This window comes from Lutra lutra, chromosome 5, assembly GCF_902655055.1.
Source record: "Lutra lutra chromosome 5, mLutLut1.2, whole genome shotgun sequence".
Lineage (NCBI taxonomy): Eukaryota > Metazoa > Chordata > Mammalia > Carnivora > Mustelidae > Lutra > Lutra lutra.
This window is the reverse complement of record NC_062282.1, coordinates 72,421,957-72,443,606: the sequence shown is the minus strand read 5'-3', so window position 1 is coordinate 72,443,606 and position 21,650 is coordinate 72,421,957. Positions and strand designations below refer to the sequence as shown.

At 42.3% G+C, this 21,650-nt stretch overlaps 1 protein-coding gene and 1 pseudogene across 1 annotated transcript in view; one reads left to right on the top strand and one right to left on the bottom strand.

The window, feature by feature from the left end:
- HSPA4 (heat shock protein family A (Hsp70) member 4) overlaps positions 1-21,650 on the bottom strand; it is a 54,107-nt gene extending 32,457 nt beyond the window's left edge. Inside the window, exons 1-4 of the mRNA XM_047729177.1 lie at positions 21,286-21,650; positions 6,661-6,718; positions 5,268-5,408; positions 3,378-3,500 (exon numbers count right to left, since the gene is read on the bottom strand). Coding sequence (XP_047585133.1) covers positions 3,378-3,500; positions 5,268-5,408; positions 6,661-6,718; positions 21,286-21,392 — 429 coding nt within the window. The 5' untranslated portion in view covers positions 21,393-21,650. The remainder of the gene's footprint in view (positions 1-3,377; positions 3,501-5,267; positions 5,409-6,660; positions 6,719-21,285) is intronic.
- LOC125099777 (RNA-binding protein with serine-rich domain 1-like) lies at positions 8,270-9,087 on the top strand (annotated as a pseudogene).

Genomic DNA, 21,650 nt, shown 5'->3' with positions numbered 1-21,650 from the left:
ACACTTTCATAGCATTATTCACCTATTAGAGAATTTAGCTAACACCCCAATAAGCTGTGCTGGTGAGGCTGTTATCCAAAAAGTCCTCTTATACACTGCAGGAAGAAGCGTGAGTACGAATTCTTTAAAGGGCAATTAAACAACTGTGGTTAAAATTACAAATACATTGGACGCCTGGGCAGCTCAGTTGGTAAAGCCTCTGCTTTCAGCTCAGGTCAGGTTATGATCCCAGGGTTCTGGGACTGAGTCCCACAATGGGCTCCTCCGTCAATGGGGAGCCTGCTTCTCCCTCTGCCTGCCACTCCCCCTGCCTGTACTCTAGTGCTCTCTGACAAATAAATAAACAAATCTTAAAACAAGAATCACAAATACACATACCGTTTGTCCTAGCCTTGTACTTCTAGGAATTTAACCACTAAGTCCTATAAACTTATCACATAAAAGCAAAATCTTACCTGTTAAAGTTTATTCAAAGCAATAGCAATTTTTTTTTAATTCTTTACAATTAAAAAAAAAAAGGAGGGGGCACAGCTGGGTGGCTCAGTCAGTTTACCTTACAACTCTTTATAAGAGTTGTATACTTACAACTCTTATAAACTCTTACTTTTTTGTATACTTACAACTCTTATACTTACAACTCTTATAAACTTATAAACTCGTATACTTACAACTCTTATAAACTCTTACTTTTTTGTATACTTACAACTCTTATAAACTCTTACTTATAAACTGGCTCAGTCAGTTTACCTTACAACTCTTTATAAGAGTTGTATACTTACAACTCTTACAGAGTTGAGTTCTTAAGAGTTGTAAGTAAGAGTTATGAACTCAGGTTTGTGTGCTCAAGCCCCATGCTGGGCTCTGTACTCAGCAGGGAGTCTGCACCCACCCCGCCCAGAGATGGATTCTCTCCCCTCTGCTCCTCCTCCCACTCACATGCATGCTCTCTCAAATAAATCTTTAAAAAAATAAAATATGTTGGGGCCCCTGGGTGGCTCAGTGGGTTAAAGCCTCTGCCTTCGGCTCGGGTCATGATCCCAGGGTTCTGGGATCGAGCCTCGCATCAGGCTCTCTGCTCGGCAGGGAGCCTGCTTCCTCCTCTCTCTCTGCCTGCTTCTCTGTGATCTCAGTCTGTCAAATAAATAAATAAAATCTTAAAAAAAAAAATAAAATAAAATAAAATATGTAAATTAAAAAAAAAAAGGAAGCAACCGCAGGTCCAACAAAAATAGACTAAAGAGGGGCGCCTGGGTGGCTCAGTCATTAAGCAGCTGCCTTCGGCTCAGGTCATGATCCCAGGGTTCTGGGATTGAACCCTGCCATCGGGCTCCCTGCTCTGCGGGAAGCCGCTTCTCCCTTTCTCCCTCCCTCTGCTTGTGTTCCCTCTCTCGCTGTGTCTCTGACAAATAAATAAATAATCTAAAAAAAAAAAAAAAAAAAAAGACTAAAGAGATTTCAGTACATGCATCAACTGGAATACTATACTCTGCAGCCACTGGAAAGAACAAAGCCCTTCTTCACCACTAAGAAAGATATAAAAGATAAAGTGTCTAAAATTGATCAAAAGAGAAATGAAACTAAAAAAGTATATATATACATATTTACTTGGATACACAAAAATATCTGGAAAGATGTGTAACCAAGTAATAAAATTAGTAACATCTGGGAAGAAAAAACTTCCTTCTAGGTAAGCAGAGAGTGCTGAAGCTTCCCATGCATGCATTTTATTTTTGAACACTGAGGGTACTATTACCTTTGCAAAAAATGAAAATTATGTTTTAACAATGATCAATTCATAAATAAAGCAAAATACCCCCAAGCTCTATTTGTATAACAATGAGACATACCATAACAGCCAAGAGCTAGGGTAGTCAATGTGCAGCAGAGTTTGCACAGAGGCCAGAGGCAGCTATCCTTAGAGGCCTGATGAAAAGGTTAGCTCTTTTCCAGCACTGAGGAACTTAAATGATAAACAGGTCACTAAACAGAAAGAAAATTTTCCCTAAAAGACAAGAGAGGCTCACTACACTTAAACTTTTGTACAACATAATTTATGCTACATAGCTACTTTCCTTCTAGGAGTCTAGAATTTTGGTATGGGTTAGGTACAAGGTGCCTAAATGACTGACCTCCAGTTAGAAACCCTGGACTCCTAGGCTCAGGCAGAACTTGTCAGGTATTACTACAACTTGCTACTAGAAGAATTAAGTGCATCCACTATGACTCTCCTGGAAGGGGATTCTTAGAAGTTTGTGCCTAGTTTCCTCCAGAAACTGCCCCTGTACCTTTCCCTTTGTTGATTCTGCTTTGTATCTTCTCACCGTAATAAATCTTAGCTATAGGTATGGCAATATGTTGAGTTCTACAAATTCTCCCTAAAAAGTCACTGAAATTCAGTATAGTCATGAGGACCCCTAACACATGACTTAATACATCACCTTTTGACTTGATCTCAAATGCTGGAAAACCCACCTGGGCATTCTGCCATTGTACGTGAGTTTCACTTCTATACTGAGCATAACTGAGAATCAAAGTTAGGGCACTAGTTGGGGGAAATGAGGACAAACTTGAAAATACAATAGTTAGGGAAAGAAAGAAATGCACCTAAGAAACACAATGCCTGCATTAAATATGAGCTCTTAAGAAAAGTAGCACCTTTATCCTTTGCGTCCCCAGAATATAGCACACAACCATAATCCAAATTCTTCCTAACAAATGTCAGTTCTACTTTACTAGATAACCAAGAACAAAGGAATCTACCTGACAACAGACTGCAGGGTAAAAGTCACTTAACAGCCCTTGCTTTGCCAATGAATACACCAATACAAAGACAAAAAAGACCACGGAACTAAGATATTAACAACTGCAGAACAGGAGATTCCACTGCAAAGCTAGTAAATCCAACCCAAATTTTAACAGCTCCTAAGGATGCCATTTTCCTACAAGCATACAACTATAGAGTCAGGCTTTCATCTTAAAAGGGATATGGAAAAGACAAGGTTTGTCTACTGCTGCCCTGCCTTTAGTTCTAAACACAGGACAAGCAAAAATACAGTGAAATTAAGAAAACGTTTCTAATTGTGAGTATCCAACTAATTCAACAAACAAGTGGCTATCACATGCCAGGCACTAGGCGAGGTACTAAAAGGAATCCAGGGGCAGTGGGTTTTGAGGTAAGCCTTCAAACAGGGAAAACAGAGAAGGGCTGAGTAAAAACTAGGGGGCAGAAAAGAATACTCAAGAAAATGGAAGACTAGTTTGATGAATTCTTAAAATAATCTCTAAAATCGAAGGCAAAAAGCAATTTTATTTGCAACTGACAACATTCTTGTCTCTTATTTCTTAAGTACCCAGTAAAACACAGGGATCAAACTCACCGAAACAACACAGTCCACAACAGGCTTCTTAAGAACACTTTCTGCAGTCTCCTTCAGTTTGGACAAAAGCATAGCAGTCACTTGCTCTGTAGTAAAATTTCGCTCTTCCTCCATATATTTTACCTGCAATAAAACAACAAAAGGATCTAAACTTATTCAAGTTTTTCATGATCTAAATGCCTAAAATGAGCATGTCTAACACATCATCAATGGAACAGTATCTCAACAAAGAACTGAAAAACACTAGTCTGGGAAGCAAAAACAACTTGAATGTCACTTTTAGCATTTTAACATGTTTATCAAACACCAATACCTGAAGATAAGAACCATTACGTAAACAGCATGCTGTGACCACCAACAAAAAAACTGAGATCCCTTGTGCAGAAACAAACTTGTAGAGCTCACCATGGCCCACACTGCACCTCCATAAACAGGTCTGGTGGTGAACACTCTGCCACCTGGCATACTAGATGGGTTTTACTTTGTTTACCGTGTTGACTTTAGGATCATTTCCAAAATTAGGATCCAGTCTAGCCTGAGGTCACAGTTTTTGTCACTTTGTTTACTAATGTAGGCCCAAGACATAGAACAAACCTGACCCAATAAATACTTGAATTAGAGGATAAATGAAAAAAGCTTCAAGATATCCTACCCTGCATAAAAGTATGCAACTTGGAGAAGGGCTACAAACTTTAAATGCTCAAAGTCTGGCTTGGACAAGCCCCATCCCACATGCCCATAGTCCCCAAATATAATCCACACCTGAAAACGTAACTCTCTTCTCTCAGCAGCTACTCCGTGTGAACCTGAACACCACCTTCTCTTAAACTCTTCACTTCTGAGCCCAATCCTAATTTATTCTGATTCAGAATCTAGTAGTCCCTTACTTTACTGTATGATAAAGATGGTAAAGCACCCCTCCCCATAAGCCTCTTCTTCCCTGCTATCTGCTTAATTCTTAGTCTATTCCTCCTCTCTTGTACTCAGATCTACTTGTTCCCCAGATCTTCTCCCTCATCTCTTCCTTCTTTGGCTCTTACAATGCTTTAGACTAAATCTACCAATACCAAATCCTATTTCTTTCCTGCCTGTAAGTATCCTCCATCTACTCACCTCCTTTTTTTCCCCCTTTTTCCTTCTCCTGTACTCCAGATGTATCCATTACTAGCCATTCAAACTGTTCTGAGATCATCCACAGATATTCAGTAAACCCAGTCAGTCATCATTCTCCCGTTATCAGAATACTTCACTTCTAAATTCAATTGAGTACTCAAGAGCACAACCCACTACCTTTTTTCTCACAATTCTCATCATCTCTTGGCTTTTGAGCCTGGTCCCACCATCCTGACTTCTCCAGATGCAGTATCTCAAGCACCAAATCCTCCCTTGTTAATCTCAGTTGCCTCTTTTGTAGGATCAGTTTGCTGCATGCTTCACAAACTCTTCTAGATGTCCCAGAAATAGCAAAGGATAAATTCCATTTTCCCCAAAAGAACACCTCTTTCCAACCTAAGTGCTATTGTCAAGAGTATGACCACACATCTGGTTAGTAACTGTGAAGTGTTAAGTTCTATGCATGGCATCCCAGAAGTCATTCACTAAAATCACATCAGAAAGACTGATCCATCAGTAAACAATACAAGCAGCAATGACAATGTTATCTTCAAACTACCACTACCCTGCTATCCAACCCATTTTAACAGTGCCACCTATTGCTCCCAATCAAAATCCAGATTATTCAAAAAAGGCCAAATGGTCTTTCCTACCCAACCTTCTCCTAAACACTTGTGAACATTTTCACAACTTGAACTCAGAATGGTACAGATATATATTGACCTGATATAATAAAACACTGTATTTTAATTTTAAGGCATCACTCTGAGACTTTACCTTTATCCCTGTTAAACCAGTAGGCAGTTGCACAATATCATATGCAAGGTTAGATTTTTCTGCTTCCACAAATGGATCAGAGAATGCTCGGCCATGGAATCTTTTAAATCCCTGGACTGTGTTCTTTGCATTGGAAATTACCTAAAAATAAAGAACATCAGAATCAGGGTGAAAAGACTAAAAGCAATTAAATTAGGAGGAAAAAAAATTCAACAGCCTCAGATTAAACTAGCAGCATTTTAACTCCACAAGGTTTCCTTCTGAATTTCATTTTCTTTAGCACTACACATTTCTGCATGATGCCTGCTCACGTATGAAGTGAGGAATGACGGACTTGTTCAGACCACAGTGGCAAGGATGGCACTAGAGCCCAGCTTATCCTAATTCTCCATTAAAAACGGGTCACTGTAGGGGCGCCTGGGTGGCTCAGTGGGTTAAGCCGCTGCCTTGGGCTCAGGTCATGATCTCAGGGTCCTGGGATCGAGCCCCGCATCGGGCTCTCTGCTCGGCAGGGAGCCTGCTTCCTCCTCTCTCTCTGCCTGCCTCTCTGCCTGCTTGTGATCTCTCTCTGTCAAATAAATAAATAAAATCTTAAAAAAAAAAAAAAAAACGGGTCACTGTACATGTACGAAGGTATTCTTCTGTTCTTAAACTTCTCATTAACATTTACATAAATGAGTTTTAACTTTTAAAAATTACAGTTTTATCATAATTTGTGATTCAAACTTTCCAGGAGTCAATTTAGCAATACCAATTCAGAAATTCTAGTGGAAGGAACTTTGCAGGAAAAAAGAGACAGTAAGTACATAAAGATAAATGTAAAAAGATAGTGACCAAATGCTATTTACAACAGCAGAAGACTGGAGACAGCCTAGACAGTCAATTAGCAGAAGACTGGGCAAATAAATGATATATCCATATAGTGGGTAGCACTGTTTTAGAAAGTTGGAAGACAAGTTATCTATATGGTAGGATCTCACTTTTGGAGTGGGGGAAGCATTTAAATCCGTAAAAAACAGTACAGAAGGTTATACATTAAGATACTAACAGTGATGTTTGGATAAAGGGAGCACATGTAACTTCCAAAATGAGGTCTGAACTCATGACCCTGAGACCAAGACCTGAGCTAGATCAAGAGTCAGAAGCTTAACTAAGGAAGCCAACCAGGGGCTCCTGCTTATGCTAATGAGCTAATAGCTATACAGCTAATACCTATAAAAAGCTATGTGCTTCTCACTCAAGCACAGGAAACTAGGGATCAGGCCTGTTTCTCAGCTGTTCACCTAGCAACTGTCGTATTAGGCACATAATGGGCACTGAAATAGTTGCTGAAGGGAAAGATGGACAAAGCAGAGAAATAAGTCATTTTAGGAAAGAAAAAACAAAACTCTACCTGGCTTTTAGCTGCTGCTCCAATTGAACGATTCTTAGGACCAAAAGAAATGCAAGCCCTAGGGAGGGGAAAAAAAAACATTTAAGCACCAAACCTTACTGAACCATTACATCCAATAGGACAACATCACCATAGCAAGCATCTGAGCCTTAGCTAAAAAGCCACATATTGTAAAAGCACACAAGAAGTCTATGATTTTGACCTCTCCACTGAGTAAAACTGTCCATGAGAATGCCTAACTGTGGAACCTAAGGCCCCTTACTATCCCAACCCCAACCATACTTTCCACCTGCATCTCAGGCACAACACAACTTAGTCTTCCCATCCTCCTGCTTTGCTCAGACCACTTTTGCCACCTGAATGCTCCAGTCCTTCTATATCTCACTCACTCTCCAGCAGGATTACCCACTTTGTGAGGCCTTCCCAATGGCCCTAAAGTAAAACTCAAATCATTTTTATCTCTTAAAATTTATTAGAATTGGGACGCCTGGGTGGCTCAGTTGGTTAAGCAGCTGCCTTCGGCTCAGGTCATGATCCCAGCGTGCTGGAATCGAGTCCCGCATCCGGCTCCTTGTTCGTCAGGGAACCTGCTTCTCCCTCTGCCTCTGCCTGCCATTCTGTCTGCCTGTGCTCACTCTCTCTCCCTCTCTCTCTCTGACAAATAAATAAATAAAATCTTTAAAAAAAAAAAAATTTATTAGAATTGGATACAGAATACCTCCTTCTCAATATATGTTCTACTGTACAGAGTGGCTCTAGGTAATATTCTCCCTTGAAGTCTGGTAAATCTACATCTGCCATCAACAGTAAAAATTGCTTTGTACATCTTGAAAAGCTAAATAAAAGTTTGTCTCAGTTCAAATTCAACACTGGTTTGAATTGTGGGGGTCCACTTGTAACATGGGTATTTTGTGATATCATACTGTAAATATCGTACTTTCTCTTCCCTATTATAAGAATATAGTATATAATACATATACAAAACGTGTTATTCAATTGTTTCTGTTATCAGTAAGGCTGCCAGTCAACAGTACACTCTTAGCAGTTAAGTTTTTGGTTAGTCAAGTTACATGTAAATTTTCAACTACGCAGGGGACTGTCACTCATAACCCCAAAATTATACAAGAGTCAATTGTATTCATCCTGTTTTGGCTCATACACACACACCGTACAATACCAATTTTACAAAATAATCGACTGCCACTACTGCAATGTCCATCTTCATCACACGATACAACAAACAAGGCCTCAGACAAAGTATTAACTCCTGCAAAGTATGGGGAAAGTCCACGCTTTACACTGTATAAGAAAACATTAATATCCTTTCACTACAAAGCAACTCTCAAATTCTAAAAAAAAAATTCTGTAACAGTAAGCCTATTGCACTGAAGAAAATCCTTAGCTCTTCCACTTTGTCATCGACTATGGATTTGAATACACTGGCAGTCAAGAGTTGACTGCAGAATTAGTATGAATCTGTCCAAATCCTTTCTCTGCCTTTCTAGCAGTGTGAATTTTGTTGCTTAATCTCTCTGAAATCCTATCCGCTCAACTCTAAAATGGGGAAAATTAGGGCATCGGCCTCAGCAGCTGAGGAGAAGGTGGGGAGATGGCTCCCTCTCCTATCAAACACAAAGACCACTCTGAGAGAAGTCCAAGGATCATGCTGAAGAGAAAGGGGCTCCCAAGGAATGGAGTGAGAAGGATGGCGACAGGGATAAAACTTGGAAGAAAAAGAACACCTGCAGGGGTGGCAGCAGCACCAGGTCCCAGTCCAGCCCCATCTCAGGCACCAGCACAGGCCTGAGCAGTGGCTCAAGCTCCTCTTCTGTGCCCAACTGCTGAGGAAGTTCCAGCATGTCCTACAGCTCCAATTCCAGCAGCTCCTCTAGCCCAACCAATACCTCTGGGTACTGGCATGACAACAGGGGGCTTTCCCGCTCCAAATCCAAACCACCCAAAAGAGATGAAAGGAAAGGAAAATGTGGACTTCTTCCCCTAAACCAGCCGAAGTGTATGTCAGGAGGCTCACTAGGAATGTGAGCAGGGACCACATCATGGAGATTTTCCCCACCTCTGGGAAAATTAACAGGACTGACATGCCTGTAAAAGGATGTCTCCCTTCCCCCACCTATCTGTCTAAAAGCTATGCATATGTGGAGTCAGAAGATACAGATGAGGCCGAAAAGGTGCTTAAGGACAAAGATGGAGGATAAATCAATGGCCAGGAGATCACTATCACCACTGTGCTGGCTCCCTGGCCTACACCACAGCCCAGGCAATTCAGCCCTCCAAGGAAAATGCTGCCACCACCCCTCACATGGCACCAGTCATGCCCATGGATGAGAGATTGAGTTCTCAGAGGGGTAGCCTCACTGTGCACGGGGCAATGTCACTCCCCTGGCTGCTGCCACAGTAGCCACTCCAGCTCCAATTCCTCCCAATAAACAGAGCCATGGAAGCTCTGTGTCCTATAACTTCTGTTTCATCCACTTCAGTCTGGTCACTTTTCTGGCCAAAGGAGGATTTGGTAAGAAACAAATTCCTCACTCGGGAAAGCTTTGAAGACCGTAACTGAGATATACTCTCTGAAAGCAAAGTTCCAGCTGCAGGAGTGTTACTGGTTTGGGGTTGAGCCTGTAAAGACGCTCTCCAGTTTTCTGGCTAGAAAGTTCCCACATATTCAGCTTCTTAGAATCAATTTAGTGGCAAAGCCAGCAGGGACACAGGGTAGCAGTGTGGTCCCAGCCTGCAGGTACAGGGTCTAGTCTGGTGGCCTAATCATGGCCTTGCTTGTTGGTATGTAGAGTATCTAAGAAAAAGGAAAAAGTGTCTCAGGAAAATGCAGCTGCTGTTCCTGCTAGCCTGGCCCTGCTCTCCTGGCCCCATCCTCTTCCAACCTCTAAGATTAAACATCCCGTGTTAGTCACCAAAAATGTTCTACTTTTACATGTACTCATGCACACACACCCACATCCCAGGTCTCCCTTTTTCTCTGAAATTGAATGAGCCAGTTGAGATTTCACCTGAGGTGAAATCAAGAGCTGTGCTGGGTCATCCCAGACCCCTCTGTTCCACCTATTCTTCATGGGGGTCTTGCAGGTGACACTGGCAACATAAACACTGCTTTTTTGGCTTTCATTGTACAGTCAATACTATAAATTTTTTGTTTTGAGTCTTATAAACTTCTAGCATTTTAAGCACTGCTGTGTTTACACTTTGTCGTACAGTCTGAAAGGACTGTGTTGAATAAACCAGAGATTTGAATGCAGACCAGGAAAAAAAATAAAAATAAACAAAATGGGGGAAATTACAGCACCTACGTCATATGCCTCCTATAAAAATTAAATGTGTTGATCAACTTCTACTATATATATACATATACTTTTTTAGAGCGGCTTTGGGGCAGAGGGAAAGGGAGAGAAAATCTTAAGCAGGCTCCATGCCCAGCACTGAGCCCAACACAGTAGTAAGAACTGCTCTGAACATCTTGAAGAGCTAAATAAAAGTTTGTCTCAGCTATGACCCAGCAATTGCACTGCTGGGTATTTACCCTAAAGATACAAACGTAGTGATCCGAAGGGGCACGTGCACCCGAATGTTTATAGCAGCAATGTCTACAATAGCCAAACTATGGAAAGAACCTAGATGTCCATCAACAGACGAATGGATAAAGAAGATGTGGTGTATATACACAATGGAATACTATGCAGCCATCAAAAGAAATGAAATCTTGCCATTTGCAACGACGTGGATGGAACTAGAGGGTATCATACTTAGCGAAATAAGTCAATCGGAGAAAGACAACTGTCATATGATCTCCCTGATATGAGGGAGAGGAGATGCAACATGGGGGGTTAAGGGGGTAGGAGAAGAGTAAATGTAACAAGGTGGGATTGGGAGGGAGACAAACCATAAGTGACTCTTAATCTCACAAAACAAACTGAGGGTTGATGGGGGGAAGGGGGTTGGGGGGGTTGTGGACATTGGGGAGGGTATGTGCTATGGTGAGTGCTGGGAAGTGTGTAAACTGGGCAATTCACAGACCTGTACCCCTGGGGATAAAAAATATATTATATGTTTATTAAAAAAATTTAAAAAAAAAAAAAGTTTGTCTCAGTTCAAATTATAGCTCACAGCCCTGAGATTGTGACCTCAGGTGAAATCAAGAGTTAAAAACTTAACTGAGCTACCGAGGTGGCCTATGTTGATCCCCTTTTAAAGGGTTTATATCAGAGACTGGCACATCATAAATAATAAAATAAAATACTAGCCATTATTATTGCGCCACTGAAGCCCTGGTCTGAGTTTCATACAAAAATATACTAACTAGTTTGCCATGAAAGTTCTGCTTCACCTCCCCAAACTATCCATTAAAATCCAGTCTGCCATCTTCAAAATCATCTACCCATGAGGAATAAAGTCCTTTCATTCACAAAGAACAACTGAATGAGGGTCAATATGTCAAACTACACAAATTGAAGGGTTTTTAGAAACAAAAGCTTTACATAAGAAAACCTAAAAATTTAAATGTGAAGAAAGGCCAAAAGATTAAGTCAAATATTAGAGCCCATTTTAGAACCTAGGCCAGTGCTTTCCAGTTAGTATAAGCTCTCTGCAGAAAATTAGAAAACAAAAAATATGACAAAGAAAAGAAACATTATCTGTAATTCCACAACCACCACCCCCCCACCATGGATGGCCACCATAAGCATTTAAGTAAATAGTCCTATGCTATTCTAATAAATATAATAAATCCTTAAAAAAGTAATAATAATGGGGCACCTGGGTGGCTCAGTGGGTTAAAGCCTCTGCCTTCAGCTCAGGTCATGATCCCAGGGTCCTAGGATCCAGCCCCGCATCGGGCTCTCCGCTCCGCAGGGAGCCTGCTTCCTCCCCTCTCTCTCTCTGCCTGCCTCTCTGCCTACTTGTGATCTCTCTCTGTCAAATAAATAAAATCTTAAAAAAAAAAAAAAGTAATAATAAGCTAAATACCCTCAATTCAGTTTGTGTCTCCTCAACATACAATCTGAGGGGTGCCTGCATGGCTCAGTCAGTGTCTGCCTTCAGCTCAGGTCATGATCCCGAGGTCCTGGGATCAAGCCCGGCATCTGGCTCCCTGCCCAGTGGGAGGGCTGCTTCTCCTTCCTCTCCCACTCCCCCTGCTGTGTTCCCTCTCTCACTGTACCTCTGTCAAATAAATAGAACTTTTAAAAAAAAAAAAAAAGAATATGATCAAAAAATCTTCAATGGCTGAATTACTCCACTAGGATTTTTACATGGAACAAGATAATAAAGTAACTTATCTACTACTCCCCACTCACCAGCAACTTTAAAAATGTGCACATAGCCTGCATCCAATCTTTATGGCAGGAAGCCTCTCTTTCAACCAAGCAGGTCAAGCTCCCACACCTTTCATACACCTTTCATATGTCATATGTGCTTAGCAACCTATGTTTGATTTTCCCAAATACTCAGAGATAAGAACTATTATTGTCCAATTTTATAAATGAAGATCTGATTCAAGCCAAGTTAATGCATCCAGAAAAATAACTCGTAAATATAAGCATCCAAGATTCAAAATCAGGACTACCGGACTCCAAATCCCATATATACCTATTTTTTTTTAAAGATTTTATTTATTTATTTGACAGAGAGAGATCACAAGTAGATGGAGAGGCAGGCAGAGAGAGAGAGAGAGAGGGAAGCAGGCTCCCTGCTGAGCAGAGAGCCCGACGTGGGACTCGATCCCAGGACCCTGAGATCATGACCTGAGCCGAAGGCAGCAGCTTAACCCACTGAGCCACCCAGGCGCCTCCCCATATATACCTATTTTTGTACTGCCTAGCAAACCAATTAGATTTATTCCTACTTCTATACCTTCACATAGACCATCCCAAATCTTTCATCCATGTATTTTAATCCTATGTGTTCAAGTCCCACCCCTGCCTTTCCTCATCACTCCCCTCCCCACGGACACTCCTCATCACTCTCCTCCACACTGACACTTTCAGTCTGTACTTAACAACCCTTCCATGACTGTTCTTATTCTATTTGCCACTGCTTTATATCACTCAATTTTCCACCTAGAATGGTTCTATCTCTAGACAGCAGGAATCTTTTTACCTTATACTTCCTCTCTATGCCACACAATTCCAAGTCAATGCTGTTAAAAACAGACACTTGCTACCTGACTGGCATTACTTTCCCTCCACTCCCTAATACAGGTTGGTATTACAGGAAGCTAATTTAAATTAAGTTCAAGGGGCGCCTGAGTGGCTCAGTGGGTTAAAGCCTCTGCCTTTGGCTCAGGTCATGATCCCAGGGTCCTGGGATCAAGCCCCACGTCCGGCTCTCTGCTCAGCAGGGAGCCTGCTTCCCCTTCTCTCTGCCTGCCTCTCTGCCTACCTGTGATCTCTGTCAAATAAATAAACAAAATCTTTTATAAATAAATAAATAAATAGATAGATAGATAAAGTTCAAGACTCCCCTGTTGTAATCTGTAAGCCCTAGAAATAATCTTTTTAGGCCAGAGAATAACACTGTTCTCCCTTTCACGGGTAAGAGATACTACTGACCAAATATTTATGCACATTCTAATGGGATGTTATGAACAGCGGCAATCAACACAGATCTTTAAAAGGCACAGCTTCACATTTATAAGAATGTGTAGAACTGCTCTTGGAACATTCAGAACAGCTGCTGCTCTAGTTCTCTTTCTTAACCAATACAAGAAAATGAGTTTATCAGAGAACCCACAAGAATACTGAGACTATCAAATAAAAGATTTAAGCAAAACTGGCATGGAAAAGAATACATCAGTCAGAGTATCCTCTGCATACTTCCTTACCCCTAAGCTAGAAAGTACCCCAGGAAACTAACGTCAAACAGACCAAACAACTCACACTTAATACACAGTTCCTAAAGCACACCAAATTCTCTAATCAATAAGATCTGCATATTAAAAGCTATAAATTATGACCTCTTCAGGCTAATTTCAATAGTTTTCATTTTATTATCCCAACATATAGTCTATTAATGAGGAGGATTAATAAAAAAATACAAAAACGTAGTAACAGCAATATTAGAAAATATGTGGGCAATATATACTGTGTCCAGGTTTTCCTAAACACCTTATATAGTGTTAGCTCATTATAATCTTCACTCTGCCCACTGAATCACTTATCTTCCTGTTAGAAATTAACCCCTTAAATTTGTGTAAAGTACCCTGGCAATAGTACTTTAAGAACATAGAGCTGACCCTTGAACAACACAGGTTTGAGACGTGTGGGTCCACTTATGCATGGATTTTCCAATACAAACAACTGTATAAACGTCTTTATGATTTTAATAACATTCTTTCTCTAGCTTATCCTTAAGAATACAGGATAGATTGGGGTGGGGTTATGGACATTGGGGAGGGTATGTGCTATGGTGAGTGATATGAAGTGTGTAAACCTGGCGATTCACAGACCTGTACCCCAGGGATAAAAATATATTATATGTTTATAAAAAATAAAATTAAAAAAAAAAAGAATACAGGATAGAATACATATACAGAATATGTGTTAATTGACCATTTACACTGTCAGTAAGGCTTCTGGTCAACAGCAGGATACTGGTGGTTCAGTTTTTTGGAATCAAAAGTTTCTATACACAGGTTTCCAACTGCACAGAAGTCAGTGTCCCAAACCCCACAATGATGTACAGGGTCAACTGTATATTCTTTGCCCTAGCAAATTCACGTCGAGCTCTATCCAACAGAAATAAAAATATTAACAAGTAAACCCAACTATAAAAGACTACTGTTCAATTAACAACCTGTAATTACAAAAGTTAGAAATAACCTGTTCGGGGGGGAAAAAAAGTTAACAGCCATAATAAAGAATATTATACATTTAAGAAGGTAGGTTCGTATTTACTTACTCTGAAAGAAGTCTAAAATATATGTAAAGAAAATTTACAAAATACAGTATGTTGGGGCACCTGGGTGGCTCAGTGGGTTAAGCCTCTGCCTTCAGCTCAGGTCATGATCTCAGGATCCTGGGATGAAGCCCCACATCGGGCTCTCTGCCCAGCGGGGAGCCTGCTTCCCCCTCGCTCTCTGCCTGCCTCTCTGACTACTTGTGATCTCTCTCTGTCAAATTAAAAAAAAAAAAAAAAAAGTATGTTCCTGTTTGTTTAAACATACCCACCCACCACCGTATATAGTTGTAGAAGTCTGGAAAAAGGTATACAAGGATACACAACAAACAGCAAAAATGAGAAGGACAAGAAACTTCAGCACTTTAGTGTTTTTTACTGTTACAACAACTAAGTCAAGAAAAAAAATTTTTTTTTTTTAAGATTTTATTTATTTATTTGACAGAGAGAGATCACAAGTAGACAGAGAGGCAGGCAGAGAGAGAGAGGGAAGCAGGCTACCCGCTGAGCAGAGAGCAAGATGCGGGACTCGATCCCAGGACCCTGAGATCATGACCCGAGCTGAAGGCAGCGGCTTAACCCACTGAGCCACCCAGGCGCCCCAAGGAAAAAATGTCTTAATTTAGGAAATCTTATTAAGAACCTAATGACAAAGTTCCTGTCGATTATCACTCTATCAATTTTGCATTCTAGATTGTATTTTAGCTCTTAAATGAGTCTAAGGAACTACTTTCATAACTTCTACAATTAGACATATGAAGGAAAATGGTGTAAGCAATCCAAACTTTAGTCAATAAATCAACTTTCCTTTTCTTTGAATCCAAAAAACTCAAAACCTACTGCTGTACATAGCCCTATACAGCAAGAAAAAATATTTACTTCACAGGAATACTTTTCTTGCACAAGTTAGGTATCAGATGTTAATCTTCCAGGGGCACCTGGGTGGCTCAGTGGGTTAAAGCCTCTGCCTTCGGCTCAGGACATGATCCCAGAGTCCTGGGATCAAGCCCCGAATCGGGCTCTCTGCTCAGTGGGAAGCCTGCCTCCCCCTCTCTCTGCCTGCCTCTCTGCCAACTTGTGATCTCTGTCAAATAAATGGGTAAAATCTTTTTAAAAAATTAAAAATTAAATAAATAAATAAAAGATGTTACTCTTCCAGTTAACCAGAAAGTACATACTTTAAGCTCCTCTCTCAAAGGTAGCTAATAACAGACATGTTCATACCTTCAAATTCCTAATATACTGGGGTTTTTTGTTTTTTAAAGATTTTACTTATTTATTTGACAGAGATCACAAGTAGGCAGAGAAGCAGGCAGAAAGAGGAGGAAGCAGGCTCCCTGCTGAGCAGAGAGCCCAATGCGAGGCTCTGGGCTCCATCCCAGGACTCTGGGATCATGACCTGAGCCAAAGGCAGAGGCTTTAACCCACTGAGCCACCCAGGTGCCCCTCCTAATATACTGTTTTATTAGGAACTAAGTCCATGAAAATAGTAATATAAACAATTCACACACAGAAATTATTTCATAAGTAATTCATTTCTTTTTGGAAAGTAGGGCCCAATCCTTCAGTAATGTTTGGCACTCCATTAACATTTTCATTCCAAAGCTTTAAGGTTGTACCCCTTCTACTATAATAATCCCACTAAATATAAAAATAGGATTCTCATCTGATTCCAAAGCCTATGATCAAATTCATCAACATGGATGTTCCTACTCCAAAGTTTATCTCAGAACCGCCCACACTTCCCTCCCATGCTACTACACTAGTAGAGAACATTAACTCCCCATAGACTAAATACTGCCATAAGCTAAGCAACACCCTACTTCTCTTCCCCTTCTCAGATAAACCCATTCTCCACACACACAAAAAAAAGCCAATTATATTTTAAAAATTTAAACTGGATCAACTCCGATTGCACCTAAATAGAAATCCTTACCATAAATTACAAAGTCCTGCCTAATTCCTCTCCAATCCGCCTCACACCTTTCTTGCAAGTGGCTCAAGAGTAGTTATGATATTCTGTCAGTCAAGCGTGAATGCCTCAGGGTTCCTCACTTGCTGTTCCTTCTGCCTTAATCAGCTCTTCCTTAGACCCACACACCACCTCCACGTAAATTTCTACTCATCCTCCAGGTCTTAACTTAAACGGCACTTCTTTAAGACCACCTTTCATCTCCATCATACATCCAATTTAAATTAGTCCCCCAGTCATCATATTCTGTACATTCCCATCTAGACCTTTACCAGTTAGTAATTACATGTTTGTTTATCATCTGGCCTCTTCTCCAGAACTCATGTACATGATGGCAGGATCTTGTTTATTTGTTCAGAGTACCTCCAGTGCTTAGCACAATGGCTAGCATTCTGGAGGCACTCAGTAGTTGCTAAAATAAAGAAAGCCGGGGTGCCTGGGGGGCTCATCGGGTTAAGCCTCTGCCTTTGGTTCAGGTCATGAACTCAGGGTCCTGGGATCAAGCCCCACGTCGGGCTCTCTGCTCAGCGGGGAGCCCGCTTCCCCCCTCTCTCTGCCTGCCTCTCTGCCTACTTGTGATTTCTGTCAAAATAAATAAGATCTTTAAAAATAATAAAATAAAATAAAGAATGCCTGTTATTTGTGAAAAGTAAGGGTCTCTTCTGGACAGGAGTCAACTGGATTCTCAAAAGCTAAATCCAAATACTGTTACAGGCACAATTTGAAATAAGGTACTTCCATCATAGCCGACCCTCCAGAAACAGAATCTCATTTCCACTATGACACTAAAGCAAACCCACATCATAGTCTCTGTGTATCTGAAACCAAAATCCACTATTTTGAGACCACTACAAAAATCAACCTTTCGGGGCGCCTGGGTGGCTCAGTGGGTTAAGCCGCTGCCTTCGGCTCGGGTCATGATCTCAGGGTCCTGGGATCGAGTCCCGCATCGGGCTCTCTGCTCAGCAGGGAGCCTGCTTCTCTCTCTCTCTCTCTCTCTCTGCCTGCCTCTCTACTTGTGATCTCTCTCTGTCAAATAAATAAATAAAATCTTAAAAAAAAAAAAAAATCAACCTTTCCATTCCTATCTCCTACTTAGGGACTCCAAGAATGAAATTTAAGCTAATCAAAATCATAGTTCAAGAATTACTTCATGTATGGTATCCCTTGAAGTTCTTGGAAAATATAAAATAAGGGAAAACATAAAAAGAAAATCACTTCAAGTATTTCAATGGCACTTTAAAAAAAAAAAGACTATTTATTTATTTGACAGACAGAGATCACAAGCAGGCAGAGAGAGGGGGAAGCAGGTTCCCCACTGAGCAGAGAGCCCAATTCCGGGCTTGATCCCAGAACCTTGGGATCATGACCCGAGCCGAAGGCAGAGGCTTTAACCCACTGAGCCACCCAGGCGCCCCTAAATGGTAGTCTTATCACAACTTCATAATGTATCTAGTCACCCATCACCTAGTTAGTCACTGAGGCAAATTTAATTCCAATTTGGAAAGATTAATTTTTTTAATTGAATTCACGGTAAAACTGATGTAGCTGCTGTTTGTCTTAAAAAGAAAACTGAACAGGGGCGCCTGGGTGGCTCAGGGGGTTAAGCCGCTGCCTTCGGCTCAGGTCATGATCTCAGGGTCCTGGGATCGAGTCCCACGTCGGGCTCTCTGCTCAGCGAGAAGCCTGCTTCCCTCTCTCTCTCTCTCTGCCTTCCTCTCCGTCTACTTGTGATCTCTCTCTGTCAAATAAATAAATAAAATCTTTAAAAAAAAAAAAAAAAGAAAACTGAACATAACAGAAAATAAAGACAACACTGTTAGTTCTAATATTGAGGATTCCCTTCCCTTTCAAATGTAGGAAGGAAAGGATCAAAAAGTTAAATGCCTTACTCAGTGCACCACCCTTTTTGATTTCTTGGTGAAGACAATCTTTACAAATGAAGAAAACTTGAATCTGGAGACGAAGACAGTATCAAATGGAAAATTAATGCTTAAAAAAAATTAATGCTCAAAAACAACCTTCAATGCTTAAAAAAACTCAGTATACTATACCTTCTCTGGAATTACAAATTAGAATATAAAACCCACTCTTAAAAACTATAAATATGGGCGCCTGGGTGGCTCAGTTGGTGAATCAACTGCCTTTGGCTCGGGTCATGATCCTGGAGTCCAGGGATCGAGTCCCCCATAGGGCTCCCAGCTCCACAGGGAGACAGCTTCTCCCTCTGACCTTCTCCCCTCTCCTGCACGCTCTTTCTTTTTTTTTTTTTTTTAAAGATTTAATTTATTTATTTGACAGGCAGAGATCACAAGCAGGCAGAGAGGCAGGCAGAGAGAGAGAGAGGGAAGCAGGCTCCCCGCTGAGCAGAGAGCCTGATTCGGGGCTTGATCCCAGGACCCTGGGATCATGACTTGAGCCGAAGGCAGAGGCTTTAACTCACTGAGCCACCCAGGCGCCCCCTGCACGCTCTTTCAAATAAATCTTAAAAAAAAGGGGGGGGGGTGCCTGGGTGGCTCAGTGGGTTAAAGCCTCTGCCTTCAGCTCGGGTCATGATCTCAGGGTTCTGAGATCAAGCCCCACATTGGGCTCTCTGCTCAGCAGGGGCCTGCCCCCCCCGCCCCCACCTCTCTACCTCCCTCTCTGCCTACTTGTGATCTCTATCAAATAAATAAATAAAAATCTTTTTTTTTTTTTTTTTTTTTTTTTAAAGATTTTATTTATTTATTTGACAGAGAGAGATCACAAGTAGACAGAGAGGCAGGCAGAGAGAGAGAGAGAGAGAGGGAAGCAGGCTCCCTGCTGAGCAGAGAGCCCGATGCGGGCCTCGATCCCAGGACCCTGAGATCATGACCTGAGCCGAAGGCAGCAGCTTAACCCACTGAGCCACCCAGGCGCCCAATAAATAAAAATCTTAAAAAAAAAAAAAAACACTATAAATACGGGGGTGCCTGGGTGGCTCAGTCATTAAGCATCTACCTTCAGCTCAAGTCATGATCCCAGGGTCCTGGGATCCAGCCCCGCATCGGGCTCCCTGTTCAGCAGGAAGCCTGCTTCTCCCTCTCCCACTCCCCCTGCCTGTATTCCCTCTCTCACTGTCTCTCTCTCAAATAAATAAAATCTATAAAAAAGTAAAATAAACTATAAATGTGGGGAAACTGGTATGTAACAGCTAATGAGTACAGGATTTCTTTAGGACTGAGAAAAAGTTTTTAAATTGATTGTGGGACATAGTTGCAGTTTTGTGACTACACTGAAAACAAACTGTACGCTTTAAATGGGTTGACTGTACATTAAGTGAATTCTCTCTCAATAAAACTATAAACTAATTGAGGGGTGCCTGGGTGGCTCAAAGGGTTAAAGCCTCTGCCTTCAGCTCAGGCCATAAGCCCAGGGTCCTGGGATGGAGCCCACTGGGCTCTCCGCTCAGGGGAGAGACTGCTTCCCCCCTCTCTCTACCTGCCTCTCTGCCTATTTGTGATCTCTGTCAAATAAATAAAATCTTAAAAAAAAAAAAACAACCCACTATAAACTAATTGAGAAGGGGACATCAAACCACGTTTTAGTATGGGAGATGAATTTTCAGGGAAGCACCTGGTCCAGGTCTAAATAAGGGGCAGAAATTTTACAAGTGGAAGGAAAATGTTGAGTCTCTGAGCAGCAAGTTCACTGGAGGGAGCAATCTAGTTTAGCTACCCAAGTGCGGGAAGGGTGACCAAAGTTATGGGGGGAAAAAATGGGCCTTTGAACAGAAGCCTTTGGAAGGGCCACGTGGCAAATAAGAGAACCCAGAAAATAAGCTTCCTAAAAGATTTTGCCCCAAGAGGATAATGGATTGAAAAGTACCTCTACAGTCAAAAAAGCATACTCTACCCAAGGAGAGACCTGAGTGAGTCATGATTTTTTAGAGTTGTGTCTATACTAGTCCCTTACCTTACTATAGGTTCTAGAAGTCAAAGTGAGCCCCTGAGTCATTCATTAACAATTGCGGCCAACACCCTGGTTGGAATGTATTAACTGTGAAAGTGGAACGCTGTTAGGTGTGGACGTGCAGAGAATTAAAAGAGAGAATGACACAACATAGCTCAACATACTGAAACGATGTGAAAAACCAACGTGAGCGCAAAAGCATCAGGACGACACTGACTTTATTATTTTTCTGGTAGCTGTGCCTTCCAGGCGGAGCACGAACCTCTCTCCGGTGCTGCGGCTCCCTCTCTTCCGGGTGCTGCCCCGCCCCCACTCACGTGGGATTCTGGCCGCTCCATCTTCAGACCGCCAGCAAACGCCAGAACCCGTTTAATTCAACTAACTTAATAGGCGCCTACTGTGTGCAAAGGTCCGAACTCTGTCGTAGGCTGAAAAAACGGCAGTACGCCCTGGGCCTGGACTCTGCCCTCTAAAACAAGAACTCGGTACACTATATATCCCAGGCCTGCCTTCCCTCCAGCTCCTACCCATGCCCTCTACTGGTACGAGTACCAGCTCAGAGCCCTCACTCAACCCGCAGGCCACCGGGTAAAGGCCTTGCCGCTGGTGCAGACCCTCACGGGGAGTCGCAGCCACTAGTGACCTGACACCCAGCGGGGGGGTCCTACTCACTGGGATCTTGCTCCAAACAGAGGTGACTCCCCGGCTCGTGTTCCCCAAACCGCGAGGGTCGGAAACCAGAGCAAGCGCTACATCCCCACCCCCACCCCGTGCACGCGGCCGGACTGGCCCACACTCACGGCGTGCAGCGGTCGCTGTACTCATTAGCGATCGTCTCGATGCCGCCAGCGCGGGCCACAGCGACGTAGCAGCTCTGGAAGCCCAGGTCTATGCCCACCACCGACATGGCGCCGGCTACAGTTCGGGCTCGAGCCCAGGTCCGGCCGGCGAAACAGGACACGGACCCCGGCGGAGCTGGCGCGCGGAGTGAAGGCCGCGTGGGCCGGGGGGGCCGGGGCTAGCGGAGGACGTGAGGTAGTCCTCGCGGGCTCCTAAGTCCCTGGGAAGGGAGCGGCAGCGGAGAGCGCTGCTCAGGCCGGCTCCGGCTCAGCGGCCGCAGAGGGGGCGCCGGTAGCGGGGGCGGAGAAGATCTCGAAAGATCTCG